The sequence below is a fragment of the Somniosus microcephalus genome, chromosome 1 (genome assembly GCF_052327205.1).
Source record: "Somniosus microcephalus isolate GS21.2 chromosome 1, FLI_Smic_1.0, whole genome shotgun sequence".
In the NCBI taxonomy this organism is placed as follows: Eukaryota; Metazoa; Chordata; class Chondrichthyes; order Squaliformes; family Somniosidae; genus Somniosus; species Somniosus microcephalus.
In genome coordinates, this window is record NC_140987.1 from 290,477,072 (window position 1) to 290,499,560 (window position 22,489).

The 22,489-nt window shown below is 45.5% G+C and overlaps 1 protein-coding gene across 2 annotated transcripts in view; it reads left to right on the plus strand.

Moving 5' to 3' along the window:
* uhrf2 (ubiquitin like with PHD and ring finger domains 2) overlaps positions 1-3,826 on the plus strand; it is a 200,297-nt gene extending 196,471 nt beyond the window's left edge. The window contains exon 17 of one of the 2 annotated variants that reach the window (XM_085993774.1): positions 2,690-3,826. In XM_085993774.1, coding sequence (XP_085849900.1) covers positions 2,690-2,836 — 147 coding nt within the window. In that variant the 3' untranslated portion in view covers positions 2,837-3,826. Of the gene's footprint in view, positions 1-356; positions 2,024-2,689 lie in introns of those variants that run through there. The other variant, XM_085993784.1, reaches the window with a different exon arrangement.
* Positions 3,827-22,489: the final 18,663 nt, after the last annotated feature.

Below are 22,489 nucleotides of genomic sequence, written 5' to 3' on the forward strand. Positions count from 1 at the left end.
GTTCTGTCACAAGCCTTCACTTTGCCGCTGTTGACTGTGTGTAAAATAAACTGAAGGGCAGTGACTTTCAACGTGCAGAAAAGTGTTTTTAAAATTGGAGATGTCATCTTCGATGCATTCTTTTCAGTTGTCTTTAACTTCTGGGGAACGGAAAAACATTTTCATCTGGACACGCTCTAAAGTAATTGATCTGTTCTGTTAAATTAAAAACGAAAAGGCGAGCTCGGACCATGTCACCTTGAGATGAGCGCAGAGTGAGGAGGGGAAAGACGGCAATCTAGTTGAGAATATTCTAGAGCAATTACGCAGCAAATACATTCTAATTTTGTGATTTGGGCGTTTTGTTTCCTCTTCAGATTTTTAAGACTCAGTACCCCTGATGGCAAAGTGTGTTTATTCAGTGACTAGCTGAGCCATACCAAGAATGTCCCAAGTTCAGTTGATAATCGATGTAGCTGATCTCGGCCGGGGAGCAGTAGGCTTCTAGAATTGGCTTCAGCACACCCCGGGGAAGAGGGGAGAAGTAGCTAGGGTTCCTGATCCTGATTGCTATCCAGCATTCCCTGTTGGAAGTGGATTTCTTGTGTAGTTAAGATAGGCCTCAGCTGTGATGCCCATTGTCATCGAATGGTTTTCTAATATTCGTTGTGACCAATGTTCCCTGTGAGCTGCGCTTTGTTCTCCGTGGCCTGTCTCTTTTAATGCACGGTCCCTTTAAATTTCTGCGCATGTGCGGTATTTACAATGGAAAAGCCAATGAGCGGCCTGCGCCGGACCTTTCCCATTACTGCGCGGCCACAGTTTAGAGGGAACATTGACTAGCGGCTCACAGACCTACTTGGGTGGGTCCCAGGTTGATAAACTGGAGCCGATGCCTTCAGGAAACAAAGGGAGAAACTATGTGTCATTCTATTTTAATAAAAAATGTCTTGCCTCAAAAGTCTATTTTGAATGGATATAAGAATGTACATACAGTATTCAGCAGAGCTGCATTTTAAATTTCACAGAGCCCGAGTTTGGGAACTGCTATTTTGGTGTAGATATTTTTTTTTAAAGTTGCCCTTGTGGAAATTAAATTATTTTTTGTGTTGCTATGATGCATATTTTCAACCAGAGAAAACTTTTACATAATGTCTGAGCTCATATTTGTGGTAGCAACAAGGTATTGGAACAGTACAATAAGCACAGAGTGCATATTTATGTTTTTCACCAGTGCTTGAGCATTTTATACTGTCAGCTTGTAGACCAATATTGTTCTTCAGGTCCCGACTTAGGCTGTGGTGAATTAAAGTAGATGTTTGTCACGAGCAATAATATAATCAATGGTTCTCCAACTATGGCATGTCCAGGTGAAATTCATAAGGGACTGAGAACCAAATTAATGCTCTTAAAAAATAAACTTAACTTGAGTGTTGCTGGTACTGTGGTGATGCAGTGATTCCTGCTGATTGGTTGCAAACCATGCTAATCACACCAAGTTCCTCCCATCAGCAGAGATGTGCACACACTTATTTTCCTTTTTTTAAATTGGGGCTCCACCTCCAATTTCTGCCCTCCTGAAATCCCCATAGTCCTTTCATTATGTGCTCCTTCAACGGCGCCGACCCACCCCTTCTTACTCATTGTGTTCCTCTTACTCAAGTGGCCTCAACCTGCCCCATACCCAGATCCACCATAGGCTGCCATAGAGGCAGTGCAAATGATGCAGGAAAAATTGTTAGCAACAAACAAAAGAGGCAAGAGGAAAAGAAATGGAAGAGTGAGAGACAGGAAAAAGCCTATGAGGAGGAAAGAACAAGGGAAGGAGCTGCGCGCGCACTCCCGCGGCCACCCCCCCCCCCCCCCCCCACAAAAACTTACCAATGTACCAATGCCAGTATCCTTAAATAGATGGTGCAAGAGACTACGGCCTAGAAATTCAGTGCCCTTAGCACCGATTTTGCGGCGCTAGAGGGCCTAGCGCTGCAATTGGCGCCGGTTCCTAAATTGCCTGGGGCCCTTCCGCGGCGGTAGACCGGTAGCGCTGCGCCGGCACCGATGACGTCATCGGTGTGCGCAGCGTCCCGGTTGCCGTGGTAACCCGGCCCCAAGCCGAAATTCAGTTGCGGCCGCCTCGCCAGTGGCAGCCGCAACTAAGACTCCGGCAAACGAGTGTTGCCGGAGTCTGCGCCGGCGCTTTAAGGAGGCGCGGCGGCCGGTCGCTTTCCCGCCGGCCGCCTGCCCGCAGCTCCCTCCCCGGACTTCTCCTCCCCCCCCCCCCCCCCCGGAACAGATGCAAGCCCGGCACTTGTCCGAGGTGCCGGGCTCATTTTTGCAGAGATTTGCGCGGGCCGCGGCCGGGTGCAGGCAGCTCCTCCTTAACGGAAGGAGGAGGCCTGCACTTCCCGAGCCTGCCGCACCGCAGCGGGCGGCGCGTTGCGCCAGTTTTCAGGCGCTAAAACCCTTCAGTAGCGCCGGCAGCCGTTTGGGCGCGGCGCTACTGAATTTTTGGCGCGCACAAAGGGACTTAGCGCCGGCGCTAACTTCCGGCGCTAAAGCCCTGGCGCAGCGCAAACTCAATTTCTAGGCCTACATCTTTGATGCCTGGCCCAAAATGAGAACTGCTGCCCTGATGCACTTGTGCTGTTGACGACAGATTGAAGCTTTGCCAGCAGCACGGCGCATTTATAGGTTTCTGTTTCTCCCACAGAGCTGCTTGCAACGATCATTCCGGGCCCAAGTGTACACTTGTCCTGCTTGTCGTCACGAACTTGGAAAGGATTACAACATGGTTCCCAACAAGATTCTTCAGTCTATTCTGGACCAGTTCTTTCCGGGATACAGTAAAGGACGATGACACTCATTTGTGTAACCTGTCTTCCCATCTGCACACATTTTTACAGGGGGGGGAAATATATTAAAAAATAAATAAATCATTAATGGACCAATAGGCCTGAAGGTAAACTACTTGAGACCATCATTCTAGAACAGCTAATATTTCTCCCCACTGGACCATCTTTAACACTTCATTACTACACAGTGCATAATACAGCATACTGTTCTTTTCCCATTGACTGTCTGGTAACATCTAAGGTAGTTTTTGCCAATATGTAGACTAAAAAGCTCAGCATCAAAATGTACATGGTCTGATGCTAGACTTACATTTTTTTTAAACTACCTCAGGACAGTGGAAAGGAATTTATGGGGAGTTTTCAGTCAAATAAAAAAGTCCAGCTATACACTGCCTCTCCAGATCAATATTATCTGTGCCTGGTCCATAATGCTTGGTTTTGAAATGTAATAGCACTGAAAATTATAACTGATTTTAAAGTAATTCTGTGGTGAGTATATCTCTCTCTACCTTGATTTTATAATGTTGCTATTTTGAAAAAAAATTAAAAATGGAAAAAAACAGCAAGTTAATGGGCTTTTCTTGTGAGGTTAAGTGTGCATTCTTGTTATATTTTGAATGGTTTGACTACTAATGGCTTTTAAGGATAGTTATGTAACAATGTACCTACATTAGTGTTCAGTCATTTCTGTATTGTTATTTGCATTTCAAAATGCGAAGGAAATAAAAAAGCACTTCTAGTCAAACAGAATACATCATGTAAAGAAAATACGTTTGTTATTACTGAATATGCCACTTTTAGTATTTTAGTCGCACATTATATATATTATAACTAGATTATTTGTATGTGGCAATTATGTCTGTATCAGTGTTTAAAGCAATTCTAGCTTGGAGTGGGGGGGAGGGGTAGAAAAACACTTCATATTGTGATTTTGAGATTTGATATATATTCCTTAACCAGTACTTACCAATAAACATGTTAACATTTGAAATGTTTTTCCTTGATTTGACTCAAGTTATTTGGGTACCTGCTATAATAGAATGCAATTAATTCCGGTAGGGAAAGTTTTGGAAAGTTGCACAGCTCTGAAAGTAAAAAATAAATTGCAAATGCTGGAAATTAGGAGTAATGATTTAATGTAAAAAAAAAAAGCAGCAAATACACAGCCGGTCGATCGGCATGCGTAAAAGGGAGGTTAATGTTTAGGGTGCAAGACCCTTCTTCAGAACACAGTAATCTGCTTTAACAAGCAAAGTACCCTCACCCACCTCCCTTCCCAAAAAGTCCCCCTCATAATCCCTGTCCTGTGAATAGTATGGGTCTGACATAAATTCTGATAATGGCTTAATTTTTGCAATCTTTGTGACACAAAGCTTTATATAAAACAAAAGAGTCTTCTACACAATTAGTGTAGCTTTGAAATGTGGAGTACATTAGCAGGCCTCGAGTTATGCCGAAAAACTGGTATATTCTGTTTTTTTCATTGAAAGAGGAGCATCACTCCTCCCTGTGGGAAATTGAGACGTGTCTGTTTCAGATTTCTTGCTGTCAGCACCTTGATGGAACAGCTTGCAAAAGGAACCTGGATATTGATGTAAGCCACCAACAGCTGGTGGATATAAAATTATCAAATTCCATTTTTCTATTTTTTTAAAACTCTTTAAGCTGCAAGAATTTGAATTTCAGCAGGCGGAAGTTGTGCAAAAGGCGCAACTCTCCATCCACAGAGGCACTTTTCTTGTGCATGCGGATGATCTGTCAAGAGAATTCTTGACATCAAAAGTGCTGGGTTTCAGCGCGTGCGCTTCGCATGCCTGAAACCGGCACTTGCGCGGCCCCTACGGGCGCGTACGCATCTCGTGGCACGGGAAGAATGGCACGTATACGCACCCGTAGGGGTTGCAAAATCCGGCCCAATAATGCCATTAGAATTGTTTGCTTATTGAGCTATGGTTAGTGATGTGGTATGACTGAAGACTGCATGTTTGAATCATCAGACTGAGAAACGTGGTAAGCCACTACAAGCTCCTGTACATAGCACAGAAACAGGCCAGTTGGCCCAGCAGGTCTGTGCCGGTGTTTATGCTCCACACGAGTCTCCGCCCACCCATCTTCATCTAACCCCATCAACATATCCTTCTATTCCTTTCTCCCTCGTGCTTATCTAGCTTCTCCCTAAATGAATCTATACTATTTGCCTCAACTACTCCCTGTGGTAGTGAGTTCCACATTCTAACCACTCTCTGAGTAAAGAAGTTTCTCCTGAATTCCCACTTGAATTTATTAGTGACTATCTTACATTTGTGGCCTCAAGCCTGATCTCGCCCACAAGTGGAGACATCTTTGGTACGTCTACCCTAGCAAACCCTTTCATAATCTGAAAGACATCTACCAATACAGTGATAAACCTCATGGAATATATAATACCCTGCATGTAGATAATATGATTGGTATTTAGCAGGCAGCTTGGCTAAAATGTAAATAATAACCCTAATTATATTCTAAGATTGTAAAACTGCCTTTTAGTAATGAGCTTGTTAAAACAGTTACGAAAGCTACTGTCCAAGGAGACAGGTGCTTGGCATCTCAAAGCCCTATCTGAGGAAGTAGCTGCTCCCTGACACTCTCCAGCTGTCCTTATTGACATTCTCATCTGACTAAAGCAAATATTATGCCCAAGAAGCGATCAAGTTCAGACCCTGGTCACTGCAGACCTGTACCCCTAGACCCAATCATGTCGACAGTCAGAGGGGCTACAAGCTGTTGCAACATATTAAAAAATGTACTATCTTGTCATCCATTTAGCTTCAAAGTAAATTACTCAATCTGTCTCATGGTCCTGAAAAGGTGTGATCCTCCCAATGCACAGCATGAAATTATATTTGTTGTACTCTACACTTCCAGACCTTTCAATAGGGAATCCGATTAAGAAACTAATCTCTTGTGGCACATCTGGTGAGCTGCCGATCCAAACATCATCTGTGGACTCAAAAAATTGAGTAGTGAATGTGCTTATCATATTGCATCACTTACAGAGAGTTCTTCAGAGCAGTGTGCTTGTCCCCATTGTCTTTTGCCTTCATCTGTAACCTGTTGATGTAATCAATGTGTGTCATTATTCCCCTTGTTGATAACAGCACCTCTGCAAGATAATTAACTCCCTACTTCACACAAGATTGGGAACTGGCCATTTGGGAAACTACCACAAATAACAGGAGCACAAATGGATTGTCTTCCAACTAACATGGTTAACTCATTCCAATATACATGTCTTGCCTCCAGTTACGGGGTTTTTGGTTTCAGTGTATGTAATAGTGATGGATCAGAAGTGCAGTTGAAACCTTACATGAGATTACATAAAGTTAGGTTGGGTCACCAAGTAAGGAGTGGACCTTCACACCTGTTGTGGCTCTTTGGGGCAACAGGACAGGGAACTTTGTGAGCGAATTAAGAGCAGAAATTAAACAGTGTAATTTTATGGTTGATTTTAACTATCCTTACATTAAATGGTCTGTTATGGTGTGGTCAAAAGCAGAGGGAGGCAAGACTGGGTTTACTTGTTGACACTCTTAATTGTTTCCTTATTCAGCATATTAGGGAGTATACCAGAATGGACAATGTAGTAGTAGATGTATGGCAAATTTTTTATTTTATATTTGTTCATGGGATGTGGGTGTCACTGGCAAGGCCAGTATTTGTTTCCCTTGAGAAGGTGGTGTCTATCTCCACCTTAAATGTATTTAATGATCCAGCCTCCACGGCTCTCTGGGGCAGGGAATTCCACAAATTTACGACCCTCAGAGAAGAAAGTCCTCCTCATCTCAGTTTTAAAAGGGCGACCCTTTATTCTAAAACTGCGCCCCCGCGTTCTAGATTTCCCCATGAGGGGAAACAGCCTCTCTACATCTACACTGTCGAGCCCCCTCGGTATCATATGTTTCAATAAGATCACCTCTCATTCTTCTAAATTCCAATGAAAATAGGCCCAGCCTACTCGACCTTTCCTCATAAGTCAACCCCCTCATCTCTGGAATTAACCTAGTGAATCGTCTCTGAACTACCTCCAATGCAAGTATATCCTTCCTTAAATAAGGAGACCAAAACTGTATGCAGTACTCAAGCTGTGGTCTCACCAATACCCTGTACAGTTGTAACAGGACTTCCCTGCTTTTATACTCTAACCCCTTTGAAATAAAGGCCAACATTTCATTTGCCTTTTTGATTACTTTCTGTACATACATGCTAACTTCTTGTGTTTCATGCACAAGGACCCCCAGGTCCCTCTGAACCATTTTGTAATCTCTCCATTTAAAAAATAATTAGCTTTTTTATTTTCCCTGCTAAAGAGTATAACCTCGCACTTTCCCACATTATACTCCATCTGCCAAATGTTTGCCCACTCACTTAGCCTGTCTATCCCTTTGTAGATTCTTTGAGTCCTCTGCACAACTTGCTTTCCCACCCATCTTTGTATCATCCGCAAACTTGGCTACATTACACTCAGTCCCTTCATCCAAGTCATTAATGTAGATTGTAAATAGTTGAGGCCCCAGCACCGATCCCTGTGGCACCCCACTAGTTACCGTTTGCCAACCAGAAAATTAACCATTTATCCCGACTCTCTGCTTTCTGTTAGTTAGCCAATTCTCTATCCATGCTAATATATTACCCCCAATTCCATGAGCTCTTATCTTATGCAGTAACCTTTAATGTGGCACCTTATCAAATGCCTTCTGGAAATCTAAATATATCAAATCCACTGGTTCACCTTTGTCCACCTGCTCGTTACCTCCTCAAAGAACTCCAGCAAGTTTGTTAAACATGATTTCCCTTTCATAAAACCATGCTGACTCTGCTTGACTGCATTATGATTTTCCAAATGCCCTGCTACTACTTCCTTAATGAAGGACTCCAGCATTTTCCCAATGACCGATGTTAGGCTAACTGGTCTATAGTTTCCTGCTTTCTGTCTCCCTCCTTTCTTAAATAGGGGTGTTACATTTGCGGTTTTCCAATCCGCTGGGATCTCTCCAGAGTCCAGGGAATTTTGGTATATTGCAACCAATGCATCCACTATCTCTGCAGCCACTTTTAAGACCCTGGGATGCAGGCCATCTGGTCCAGGGGACTTGTAATCTTTTAGTCCCATTATTTCACCAAGTACTATTTCCATAGTGATTGTCTTTAGTTCCCCCCTCCCTGTGGCCTCTTGATTATCCATTATTGGGATGTTGTTAGTGTCTTCTACCGTGAAGACAGAAACAAAATATTTGTTCCGAGTCTCTGCCATTTCCCCATTCCACATTATTAATTCCCCAGTCTCATCCTCTAAGGGACCAACATTTACTTTAGCTACCCTCTTCCTTTTTATATACCTGTAGAAGCTCTTACTATCTGTTTTAATGTTTCTTGCCAGTTTACTCTCATAATTCATCTTCTCTCTCCTTATTGCTTTAGTCATCCTTTGCTGGTTTTTAAAAATTTCCCAATCCTCTGGTCTTCCACCAATCTTGGCAACATTGTGTGCCTTTGTTTTCAATTTGATACCATCCTTTACTTCCTTAGTTAGCCACGGATGGTGCTCCCTTCTCTTAAAATCTTTCTTTCTCACTGGAATCATCTTATATTTTTGTTGAGAGTTATGAAATATCTCCTTAAATGTCCGCCACTGCATTTCAACTGTCTTACCCTTTAATTTATTTTTCCAGTCCACTTTAACCAGTTCTGCCCTATGCCACTGTATTTGCCTTTGTTTAAGATCAGGACACTGGTTTAAGATACAACTTTCTCACCCTCCAATTCAATTTGAAATTCAACCATGCTATGAATACTCTTTCCTAGAGGATCCTTTACTATGAGATCATTTATTAATTCTGTCATTACATAGTACCAGATCCAAGATAGCCGCTCCCTGGTTGGTTCCATTACATACTGTTCTAGGAAACCATCCCGGATGCTCTCTATGAACTCCTCCTCATGGCCAATTTGATTTGTCCAATCAATATGGAGATTAAAATCGCCCATGATTATTACCGTACCTTTTTTACAGGCCTCCATTATTTGTTCATTTAAACTCTGTCCAACAGTATTGTTACTGTTCGGGGGCCTGTAGACTATGCCCACCAGAGACTTTTTCCTTTTATTATTTTTTGCCTCCACCCAAACCGATTCTACATCTTGATCTTCTGAGCCAATATCACTTCTCATCACTGCACTGATCCCATCCTTTACCAACAAAGCCACCCCACCTCCCTTTCCTTTCTGTCTATCCTTCCGAATTGGGATGTTTGTAGACAAATTAACATGATTTCACAATATATGACAGGTTTGACTGTCAAGAAAGGAGGAACAAGTTTAAAAAAACATAACTAAATAACCTTAATGATACAGAAGAATGGGATGGCTCCGAGTGGCTGACCTTTTTGGAACAAAACAATGGTCAACCCTGGATAAGTGATATAAATTAAACTTCATAAAGATGGCACAAGATAAGGAACATCTGCCCTCGTAACGATGACACATAAAATAAGGGACATCTGCCCTTCACACCTTCTATATGGTGAACCCAGAACACCTGGAGATGCGGCAGATTCTGAAATATTACAAACTGATGTGGCAGTAAAGAATTGCAGAGGTCAGCAGAAAGATGAATAGTGATAATTAACTTGCATCAGCAGAAACCTTAAGGAATACAACTGAAAAAGGGTATAAATATTGAAGTCTCAAATGGGATTTCAGAGTCGCTTTAATCGGTCAAAGCGATTCTCGACTACAGAGGCAGCTCTGTGGTCTTCCACTCTTTGTACCTTGGGGATCAAAGGTATTTTGATATTGATGGATATCCTGTATAGAAAATTTTAAGAACTGTAATACTGTAGCGAAGATAAGATTTAAAAGTAAGATTCTCTGTTAAAAATAAGATCGTATTTTTTCTCTTTTTAGAACTGTTAACGTTGCGATTGACTGATTCACCAACTGTAAATTGCATGTCAGATCTTTAAATAAATTTCTATATTTTTAGAATTGTCTCACATAAGTCTTCTGTATCAATAACTCGCAAATTCAATCTCTACACTCTTTGGTGGAGAGTTACATTTCTGAAGGAGATCTCCAGACCCTCAATATCTGGGACGTTACAGTCTGGCTAAACTTATTAAAAGTGCTATCTGGAGGATGGTAACATTCTTGGGTTGCTCCTTTCCTTTAGGGAGAGATAGCCCAGACCTTTAGACCCAGATAAGCGTCTTTAGGATTCGACTACCTCAAACTTTAGTTGAAAGTGAACATCTGAGAAATACGCCTGGGATAACCCCAAAAGGGCTAGGACTAGTAAATATCCCTTCAGTATATCCTTCTTTAGATAAGGAGACCAAAACTATGCACAGTACTCCACGTGTGGTCTCACCAAGGCCCTGTACAATTGTAGCAAGACTGCCTTACTCCAACCCTCTTGCAATAAAGGCCAACGTGCCATTTGCCTTCCTTATTGCTTGCTGTACCTATATGCTAGCTTTCTGTGTTTCTTGCACGAGGACACTCAAATCTCACTCAACACCAACATTTGAAAGTTTCTCGCCAATTAAAAAATATTCTGTTTTTCTATTCTTCCTACCAAAGTGAATAACCTCACATTTCCCTACATTATACTCCATTTGCCACCTTACTGCCCACTCACTTAGTCTACCTATATCCCTTTGCAGACTCTTTGTGTTCTCCTCACAGCTTACTGACACGCCTAGCTTTGTATCATCAGCAAACTTGGATACATTACACTCGGTCCCTTCATCTAGGTCATTAATATAGATTGTAAATAGCTGAGGCCCTAACACTGATCCTTGCGGCACCTCACTAGTCACAGCCTGCCAACCTGAAAAAGATCCGTTTATCCCTACTCTCCCTTTTCTGTCCATTAACCAATCCTCTATCCATGCTATTATATTACCCCCAACCCCATGAGCCCTAACCTTGTGTAATAATCTTTTATGTGGCACCTTATCGAATGCCTTTTGGAAATCCAAATATACTACATCCACTGGTTCCCCTTTATCTACCCTGCTAGTTACATCCTCAAAACACTCTAATAAATTTGTCAAACACGATTTCCCTTTCATAAAACCATGTTGAGTCTGCCTAATCATGTTATGATTTTCTAAGTGACTTGATACCACTTCCTTAACAATGGAATCCAGCATTTTCCCTACAACTGATGTCAGGCTAACCAGCCTGTAGTTCCCTGTTTTTTCTCTCCCTCCTTTCTTGAATAGCTGTGTTACATTTGTGATCTTCCAATCTGCTGGGACTATTCTAGAATCTAGGGAATTTTGAAAGATCAAAACCAATGCATCCACTATCTCTTCAGCCACCTCTTTTAGAACCCTAGGATGTAGGCCGTCAGGTCCAGGGGATTTGTCGGCTTTTAGTCCCATTAGTTTCTCTAGTACTTTTTCTCTACTTATATTAATTACATTAAGTTCCTCACCCTCATTAGACCGTTAGTTCCCCACCATTTTTGGTATGCTTTTTGTGTCTTCTACTGTGAAGACCGATACAAAATATTTGTTTTGTGTTTATGCCATTTCCTTATTCCCCATAATAATTTCTCCTGTCTCAGCCTCGAAGGGACCAACGTTTACTTTTGCTACTCTTTTTTTTTACATACTTGTAGAAACTCTTACAATTTGCTTTTATATTTCTTGCTAGTTTTCTCTCATTCTATTTTTTCCCCTTTTATCAATTTTTTGGTCAACCTTTGCTGGTTTCTGAAACTCTCCCAATCCTCAGGTTTACTATTATTCTTTGCAGCATTATAAGCTTCTTCTTTCATAGAAACATAGAAGATAGGAGCAGGTGTGTAAGATTTGCAAAATTTCTGCATCTCCCTGAAGGTTATTATTAATAAAAAGGGACCCTGCATGGACATTTATAAATTGAAAAGGGTACCCAAGATGGTGTCCATGCCTCGTGGCAGAAAGCCTGTGGGATTCCAAAATGGATTCTGCAGCGCAGACAGCTTGGGAGAAATCGAAACTAAGGCTGCCGGTTTTCTGTGAAGAGAAACTTTGTGTTTTGGAACGCGACAGGACTCTGAATTATGCATTAGACTGAATTGGAGACGGATCTAATTGCAGTTTAGGCCTATAGTTAAGGCCATCAAACAGTCTGCATACATTATCGGAAACATTAACACAGCCATCGAGGTTGGACAAGCCCATCAAGGAACTTTCAGGACAATAAAAGTCAATTATTGGGCCGGTAGATGCGATTACCGGCCATCTAAAACCCATTAGTATGAATTGCTACCATTATTTTAAACTAGCCTGCCAAGTTTAAGACAAAGAACTAACCTGATTTGGCGTGAAGATAAGGGTTTTCGACGAAGGTATAATTGAAGGCCCCGGGTAGCATTAAGTGGGGGCAGCTAGTTCGTTTGTTCGGAGGAGGTCCGTAGAGTTCATTGGTTGGTGTGCTGGTGCTGCTCCTCAGGCCCCTCGCCCTCGTGGCCGCCGCTCTTTCCCCGTCCCGCGCTTACCTCCTGGCCTCTGCCCGTGCCCTTTTCCCACTCCATCTGGAACTGCCCCGGCACCGGGTCGGGCAGACACGGACAGATTCAGGCCAGGCGAGGCAGGACGCAACGAGGGGAGAAGGGAAAACCACCGAGGGGCAGACCAGCTGGAGAAGACCAAACGAGGGGAGGTTTCAAATCATCGGGCCTTCAGCCTCGGCCGACCTTCAAATATCTGTACACTAACTCAAACTGGCAGCTGTTGACGAAGAATCATCCCTGCAAGGTAAAGTACCCAAACGGAGACTTTGACTTTGGGGTACTCGAACCTGGACAACGCCCTTGCTGCACCTGGAGACCACGTGACGACGGCAGGCTCCAGAGAGCACCAAGAGTGAACCCCGAACCCCACCGCTGTTTTGAATTGAGCAAACCCCGTTTTTGATTGGTGAGCATAGATTCTGACCCCTCATAGCTTAATCTAGTTAGGTATAGGGGGTGGGATAAGGATAAGGGGATTGTTAAGATAGTTGTTTTCCCTCAATGTGCCGTGTGTTCCCCATTCCCTGTACAAGTGCATTTGCCTGTAATGTTATAGTGGTAACTTCTTTTAAGGCTGTATTAATTTTTCCTGTTCAATAAAATCTTGGTTTTTGCTTGCATCCAAACCACCTGTCTACTTGAGTTTTTTTCTGTATCGCTGCCTGTACCTAAGTCCGGTGTCTAGAACCCAGGGGCGTGGGCGCAATTCGAACCGCTCACAAACAGTCAGGGGATAACTGACTGGGCGCATGCGCCACACCCGCCACCACCCCCTACAGGAGTAGGACATTCGGCCCCTCGAGCCTGCTCCGCCATTTCATGAGATCATGGCTGATCATCCAAATTCACTACCATGTACCTGCTTTCTCCCCATATCCCTTGATCCCTTTAGCCTTAAGAAGTATATCTAACTCCTTCTTGAATATATTTAATGAATTGGCCTCAACTGCCTTCTGTGGTAGAGAAATCCACAGGTTCACCACTCTCTGGGTGAAGAAATTCCTCTTCATCTCAGTCCTAAATGGCTTACCCCTTATCCTTAGACTGTGACCCCTGGTTCTGGACTCCCCCGCCATCAGGAACATCCTTCCCGCATCTAGTCTGTCTAGTCCTGTTAGAATTTTATAAGTTTCAATGAGATCCCCTCTCATTCTTCTAAACTCTAGCGAATATAAGCCTAATCGCCCCAATCTCTCTTCATACGTCTTTCCTGCCATCCCAGGTATCAGTCTGGTGAATCTTCGCTGCACTCCCTCCATGGCAAGAACATCCTTACTCAGATAAGGCGACCAAAACTGCACACAATACTTAAGATGTGTCCTCACCCAGGCCCTGTACAACTGCTGCAAGACATCCTTGCTCCTGTACTCGAATCCTCTCGCTATGAAGGCCGACATACCATTTGCCTTCTTAACCGCCTGCTGCACCTGCATGCTTACCTTCAGCGACTGGTGCACAAGGACACCCAGGTCTCGTTGCACTTCCCCTTTTCCCAATCTATTGCCATTCAGATAATAATCTGCCTTCCTGTTTTTGCCATCAAAGTGGATAACCTCGCATTTATCCACATTATACTGCATCTGCCATGCATCTGCCCAATCACCCAACCTGTCCAAATCATACTGGTGTTTCTCAGCATCCTCCTCACAGCACACACACACACCCAGCTTTGTGTTGTCTGCAAACTTGGAGATATATCTAGTTCCCTCGTCTAGATCATTAATATATATTGTGAATAGCTGGGGTCCAAGGACCGATCCCTGCGGTACCCCATTAGTCACTGCCTGCCACTCGGAAAAAGACCCGTTTATTCCAACTCTTTGCTTCCTGTCTGCCAACCAGTTCTCTATCTAAATCAGTACCTTACCCGCAATCCAATGTGCGTTAATTGTGCACGCTAATCTCTTATCCGGGACCTTATCGAAAGCCTTCTGAAAGTCCAAATACACCACATCCACTGGGTCACCATTATCTATTACTAGCTGAAGTGCCCGGCGGTGCGGAGGGTTTTTTGAGGGCATGTTGTTGTTGGAAGAGAGAGAGAGAGCGACTGGGGGAAAGAGAGAGCGACTGGGGGAAGAAAGAGAGCGAGACTGGGGGGAAGAGAGAGCGAGACTGGGGGGAAGAGAGAGAGACTGGGGGAAAGAGAGAGAGAGACTGGGGGAAAGAGAGAGAGACTATGAAGGTATGAGAGCGGAATTGATTAGAGTGGACTGGGAAAATAGATTAAAGGGTAAGACGGTACATGATCAGTGGGGTACATTTAAGGAGTTATTTTACAACTTCCAAAAAATATATCTTCCACTGAGGAAAAAAGGGTGTAAAAGAAAAGATAGCCATCCGTGGCTAAGTAAAGTAATTAAGGATAGTATCCGACTAAAAACAAGGGCATATAAGGTAGCCAAATCTAGTGGGAGGATAGAAGATTGGGAAGTCTTTACAAGACAGCAAAAAATAACTAAAAGATTGATGAAGAAAGGGAAGATAGATTATGAAAGTAAATTAGCAAAAAATATAAAAAGAGATAGCAAAAGTTTCTATAGTTATATAAAAAGAAAAAGGGTGGCTAAAGTAAATGTTGGTCCCTTAGAGGATGAGACTGGGAAATGAATGGTGGGAAACATGGAGATGGCAAAAACGCTGAACAAATATTTTGTATCAGTCTTTACAGTAGAGGACACTAAGAATATCCCAACACTGGACAAACGGGGCTCTAGGGGGAGAGGAGCTAAATATGATTAAAATCACTAAGGAAGTGGTACTTGGTAAAATAATGGGACTTAAGCCGAATAAATCCCCTGGACCTGATGGCTTACATCCTAGGGTCTTGAGGGAAGTGGCGGTAGGGATTGTGGATGCATTGGTAAAAATTTTCCAAAACTCCCTGGACTCAGCAAAGGTCCCGGCAGATTGGAAAACTGCTAATGTAACACCCTTATTTAAAAAGGGTAGTAGGCAGAAGGCTGGAAACTATAGACCTGTTAGCCTAACATCTGTGGTTGGTAAAATGTTAGAGTCCATTATTAAGGAGACAGTAACGGGACATTTGGATAAACATAATTTAATAGGACCAACTCAGCATGGTTTCATGAAGGGGAAGTCATGTTTGACAAATTTGCTTGAGTTCTTTGAGGAAGTAACATACAAGGTGGATAAAGGGGAACCAGTGGACGTAGTGTATTTAGACTTCCAAAAGGCATTTGACAAGGTGCCACACAAAAGATTATTGCTCAAGATAAAAAATCACGGGATTGGGGGTAATATTCTGGGGTGGGTGGAGAATTGGCTCTCTAACAGAAAGCAGAGAGTTGGGATAAATGGTTCATTCTCAGACTGGCAACCAGTAACTGGTGGTGTTCTGCAGGGGTCAGTGCTGGGTCCCCAACTCTTTACAATCTATATTAACAATTTGGAGGAGGGGACCGAGTGCAACATATCAAAGTTTGCAGATGATACAAAGATGGGAGGGAAAGTAGTGAGTGAGGAGGACATAAAAAACCTGCAAAGTGACATAGACAGGCTAAGTAAGTGGGCAGAGATTTGGCAGATGGAATACAATACTGGAAAGTATGAGGTTATGCACTTTGGCAGGAAAAATCATAGAGCAAGTTATTATCTTAATGGCAAGAAACTGGAAAGTACTGTTGTACAAAGGGATCTGGGGTCCTGGTGCACGAAACTCAAAAAGTTAGTATGCAGGTGCAGCAAGTGATCAAGAAGGCCAATGGAATGTTGGCTTTTATTGCTAGGGGGATAGAATATAAAAACAGGGAGGTATTGCTGCAGTTATACAAGGTATTGGTGAGACTGCACCTGGAATACTGCATACAGTTTTGGTGTCCATACTTAAGAAAAGACATACTTGCTCTCGAGTCAGTACAAAGAAGGTTCACTCAGTTAATTCCGGGGATGAGGGGGTGGTCATATGAGGAGAGGTTGAGTAGATTGGGACTCTACTCATTGGAGTTCAGAAGAATGAGAGGCGATCTTATTGAAACATATAAGATTGTGAAGGGGCTTGATCAGGTGGATGCGGTGAGGATGTTCCCAATGATGGGTGAAACTAGAACTAGGGGGCATAATCTTAAAATAAGGGGCTGCTCTTTCAAAACTGAGATGAGGAGAAACTTCTTCACTCAGAGCGTGGTAGGTTTGTGGAATTTGCTGCCCCAGAAAGCTGTGGAAGCTACATCATTAAATAAATTTAAAACAGAAATAGATAGTTTCCTAGAAGTAAAGGGAATTAAGGGTTATGGGGAGCGGGCAGGAAATTGGACATGAGTCTCGGTTCGGAATGGTCATGGCTCTGTGGGTAGTGGAGCGGGCCCAGGGGCCATGTAGCCTGGTTCTGCTCCTACTTCTTGTGTTCTAATTCTGTGTTAGATTTCAGGAGATGGTTTTATTTTTGTTCCTGGCTGGGGTGGAGATCGCCTTTACAGAAGGTAAGTACTGTAGAAAATATAGGGACAGAGTGATCTCCTGGAAGAGTTTCGATTGCCTAGATGGGTCGGAGAGGAATTTCCCAGATTTTTTCTATCAAATTGGCCATTGGGTTTTTTATCTGGTTTTTCGCCTCTCCCGGGAGATCACTCGGGTTCGGGTGGGATGGAGAGTGATAGAAGATTTGAGGTTAGGATCAGGTCAGCCATGATCTTATTGAATGGTGGAGCAGGCTCGAGGGGCCGATTGGCCTACTCCTGCTCCTATTTCTTATGTTTTTATGTTCTTATGTTAGACTGGGGGAGAGAGAGAGAGACTGGGGGAGAGAGAGAGAGACTGGGGGGGAGAGAGAGTGACTGGGGGAGAGAAAGAGAGAGACTGGGGGAGAGAGAGATAGACTGGGGGGGAGAGAGAGAGAGACTGGGGGAGAGAGAGAGACTGGGGACAGAGAGAGACTGGGGGAGAGAGAGAGACTGGGGGAGAGAGAGAGACTGGGGGAGAGAGAGAGAGAGACTGGGGGAGAGAGAGAGAGACTGGGGAGAGAGAGACTGGGGAGAGAGAGAAACTGGGGGAGAGAGAGAGAGAGACTGGGGGAGAGAGAGAGCGAGACTGGGGAGAGAGAGAGACTGGGGGAGAGAGAGAGACAGGGGGAGAGAGAGAGAGAGACGGGGGAGAGAGAGACTGGGGGAGAGAGAGAGAGACTGGGGAGAGAGAGAGAGACTGGGGAGAGAGAGAGTGGGGAGAGATAGAGAGAGAGGGGAGAGAGAGAGAGAGTGGGTCAGAGAGAGAGAGTGGGGAGAGAGAGAGTGGGGGAGAGAGAGTGGGGGAGAGAGAGAGAGTGTGGGGAGAGAGAGTGTGGGGGAGAGAGAGAGAGAGTGGGGGAGAGAGAGAGAGTGGGGGAGAGCGAGAGAGAGAGAGAGAGAGTGGGGAGAGAGAGAGTGGGGGAGAGAGAGAGAGTGGGAGTGTGAGAGAGAGAGTGGGAGTGCGAGAGAGAGACTAGGAGTGTGAGAGAGCGAGAGACTGGGAGTGTGAGAGAGAGAGACTGGGAGTGTGAGAGGGAGAGGGAGAGGGAGAGAGAGACAGAGAGAGAGGGAGAGAGAGACAGAGAGAGAGGGAGAGAGAGACAGAGAGAAAGAGGGAGAGAGAGACAGAGGGAAAAAGAGAGAGACAGAGAGGGAAGGAGAGAGAGAGGGAAGGAGAGAAAGGGGAAAGGGGTGGGGGAAAGGGGTGGTGGGGGAAAGCGGGGGTGGGAGGGGGTAAAGGGGTGTGGGAGGGGAAGAGGGAGGGGGTAAAGGGGGGTTGGAAGGGGGAGGAGGAAAGGGGGGATGGGAGGGTGAGTGGGGGAAAGGGGGGGTGGGAGGAAAAGGGAGGGTGTGGGGGGAGGGTGCGTGTGGGGGGGAAGGGGGTGTGTGGGGGGGAAGGGGGTGTGGGAGGGGGGAAGGTTGTGTGTGGGAGGGGGGTAGGGGGTGTGTGGGAAGGGGGCGTGGGAAAGGGGGGGAAGGGGGGGTGTGGGAGTGGGGGGGAAGGGGGTGTGTGGGAGGGGGAAGGGTGTTTGTGGGGGGGGGAAGGGGGTGTGTGGGTGGGAAGGGGGGGAAGGGGTGTGTGGGAGGGGGAAGGGTGTTTGTGGGGGGGGAAGGGGGTGTGTGGGTGGGAAGGGGGGGAAGGGGTGTGTGGGAGGGGGGAAGGGTGTGTGTGGGAGGGGGGTAAGGGGGTGTGTGGGGGGGGAAGTGGGGTGTGGGAGACGGGGAAGGGGGTGTGTGGGAGGGGGGAAGGGGGTGTGTGGGGGGGGAAGGGGCTGTGTGGGAGGGGGGGAGGGGTGTGTGGGAGGGGGGCAAGGGGGTGTGTGGGAGGGGGAAGGGGTGTGGGAGGGGGGAGGGGAAGTGGGTGTGTGGGGGGGAAGTGGGTGTGTGGGAGGGGGAGAAGTGGGTGTGTGGGGGGGAAGTGGGTGAGGGGGGGAAGTGGGTGTGTGGGAGGGGGGAATGGGGTTGGGGTGGGAAGGGGGGGTGGGGGCGGAAGGGGGTGTGGGGGGGGAGTGGTGTGTGGGAGGGGGGAAGGGGGTGTGTGGGAGGGGGGAAGGGGGCGTGTGGGAGGGGGGAAGTGGGTGTGTGGGAGGGGGGAGCAAAGGGGTGTGTGGGGGGGGGAAGGGGGTGTGTGGGAGCGGGGGAGCGAAGGGGGTGTGTGGGGGGGAGTGGGTGTGTGGGAGCGGGGGAAGGGGGTGTGTGGGAGAGGGGGAAGTGGGTGTGTGGGGGGGGAAGTGTGTGTGTGGGGGTGAAGGGGGTGTGTGGGAGGGGGGGAAGTGGGTGTGTGGGAGGGGGGAAGGGGGTGTGTGGGAGGGGGGAAGGGGGTGTGTGGGAGGGGGGGCGAAGGGGGTGTCTGGGAGGGGGGAAGGGGGGGTGGGAGGGGCGAAGGGGGTGTGTGGGAGGGGGGGAAGTGGGTGTGTGGGAGTGGGGGGGCGAAGGGGGTGTGTGGGGGGGAAGGGGGTGTGTGGGAGGGGGTTTGGGAAGGGGGGGAAAGGGAGAGGGGGAGCCAGCAGACCCTCTTCCCTCTGCCAGTGTTGGTCCCTGTCTGGGCCGGAAGCCTGGGACTGGAGTTGCGCTGCGCTGCTGGCCGTTGGAGAAGCCTAGGCCTCGGGCCCCTGCGCTGACATGGCCCAGCCTACCTTTTAATACCTTGAAACATGAAACTTAAAGTACTTATAAAACATTTTTGGTAAATCTTTCTATAACATACACTTTACAACCTCACCAATCTTTTTATTATAAAAGGGGGTCCTCACCTGTCAGTGTGTTGTATCACAAACAACAATGGCCACTGCTTGCTGTTCAGTTGGAAAAATTAGGCCCCGCCCACACACTCGATTGTCTCTCCAGGACCCGATTGGGAGAACTGAAGCCTCACCCACTCTATGTTCCTGTACTAAGATGGCCACGCATGCACTCTGTTACACACTGAATCAAAATGGCGTCGCACTGAAACTTTTTGCCCTCCTTGACAAAGATGGCTGCCGTTAACCTGGGGCTGTCAGCAGAAGAAATCCCCTCAGCTGCAAACACGGGACCTTCAGATAATTATTCAGGGCTTGCGACCTACCCCAGTTGCTTTTGAAGCCTCCCCACCTACCGACCACGGGAATGGAGCGGAGGCAGCAGACCCTCTCCCCTCTGCCAGTGTTGGTCCCTGTCTAGGCCGGGAGCCTGGGACTCGAGTTACGCTGCTGGCGGTTGGAGAAGCCTAGGCCCCGGGCCCCCGCACTGACATGGCCCCGAGAAATAAATCTCATACTGGCCTCATTTATTACACGCAAATTATATAATGAGCTAGTTGGGCTCCTAAGTACCAAATTTGTGCTGGATAAAATCCCCTCTACACACACAGAAAGTGGGAAAAATAAATCAATAGTTAGCAGTTAGGAATCAAGATGGCTGACACTCACCTCGGTTCAGAATGATAAGGCCTGCCCACACAACTGTCAGGTCACTGAAGTGTAGGATTGGTCAATGGTCCTGTCACTCGACTGTAGGATGGCCCGCCCACACACACAATGAACCCGCCCCCACTCGATGCAAATGAGCGGATAATAAGCGGAATTTTGAACGTTTTTTGGATACCGTCGGCACAATTTTTGTCCGACCAAAAAGTAAATACACCTACAAGAGTCCCCTAATGATGAGCTTTCTTTTGATATAACATATGTGTAGGTACACTCTATAACTTTTGATTGTATAGCCGGACAGAGAGACAGACAGAGAGACAGACAGAGAGACATATTCTTTTATATATATAGATACCAGTTACATCCTCAAAAAATTCCAGTAGAGTAGTCAAGCATGATTTACCTTTTGTAAATCCATGTTAACTTTGTCCGATCCTGTCACTGTTTTCAAAGTGCTCTGCTATTACATCCTTTATAATGGACTCTAGCGTTTTCCCCACTACCGATGTCAGGCTATAATTCCCCGTTTTCTCTCTACCACCTTTTTTAAATAGTGGGGTTACATTTAGCTACCCTCCAATCCATGGGAACTGTTCCAGAGTCTATAGAATTTTGGAAGATGACCAGCAATGCATCTACTAGGGCCACTTCCTTAAGTTCCCATATGATGTAGATTATCAGGCCCTGGGGATTTATCGGCCTTCAATCCCGTCAATTTTCCTAACACCATTTCCCTACAAATACTGATTTCATTCAGTTCCTCCCTCTCATTGGACCCTATGTTCTCCGACATCTCTGGGAGGTTATTTAATGCTATGCCAATCTAATGCTATGCTTAACTTCTTTAGTTAGCAACAATTGGATTACTTTTCCCATGGAGTTTTTGTTTCTCAATGGAATGTATTTTTGTTGAGAATTATGAAACATTTCTTTAAATGCTAGCCACTGCTTATCTACCGCCATACCTTTTCATCTATTTTTCCAATCTACCTTAGCCAACTCGCCCCTCATACCTATGTAATTGGCTTTATTTAAGTTTAAGACTCTAGTTTCGGACTTAGGCAAGTCACTCTCAAAATTAACATGAAATTCTATCATATTATGATCACTCTGCCCCAGAGGATCCTTTACTATGAGATTGCTTATTAACCTGTCTCATTACACAATACAAGATCTAATATAGTCTGTTCCCTGGTTGGTTCCATGACATATTGGCCCAGAAATTCGGCTCTCCCCGGGGTACTCACCCATAGGCCGAATGGAATTGCCGGTTTCCTGCATGCACTGCGCATGCGCGGGAAACCAGCACTTCCGATCCTCTGAACGAAGAGGTTCAGAGGTCGAACGCGTGCGCAGGGGAGGCTGCGCGTGCGCTTTGAACTTAGTTTTTTTTTGTAGGTTTTCACGCGAGGTTAAGCCTGCAGGATTTACACATTTAAAAAGCAGGCGTAAGGCCTGCTTTTTACAAGGTAAGTGGTCAATTAATTAAAATTAAAACATTTTTTCCACAGGTTTTTTATTTTTAAATGCTTTAAAGCAAGGTAAGTTTATTTTTAGCCCTGTTATAATATTTTTTTTTTAAATTTCAAAAATTTCAATTATTGTTTAAAATAGTTATTTCATGTAATTTATAGTTTATTTAAAAAGTGTGATTTAAAAAAAAATGTATTTGAAGGTTTACTGCTATTTTGGGCCTGTAGTATTTATAAGTTTTGACAGGTCTACCTGTCAATCTTATGAATGGGCTTTTCCCTCCTCCGATTGGCTGCCCATGGCTCACGTGACCCCAGGGGATGCATCGCACTAACTACGCCCCTGGGACATGCAAGCACAGCGCGCCGGCAGCTGGGCCAGGCCCTGGATTGGAATTCCACGGGGCCCTACAGCTCAACTGCCGGCGCGCAAGGTAAGTGCAGGTCGGGGGCTTGCACCCGCGGGAAGCCCCCGACCCGAATTTCTGAGCCATTGTTCTAGGAAACTGTCCTGAATGCATTCCATGAACTCGTCCTCCAGACTACTTTTGCCAATTTGATTTGTCCAGTCTATATGAAGATTAAAGTCCCCCAAGAATATTGCATTATCTTTGTTGCACGCTCCTACTATTTCTTGATTAATATTCTGTCCAACAGTATAGCTACTGTTAGGGGGCCTATAGACTACTCCCACCAATGTTTTCTGCCCCTTGTTATTCGTTATCTCCACCCATACTGATTCTACTTCCTGATCTTCCGAGCTGAGATC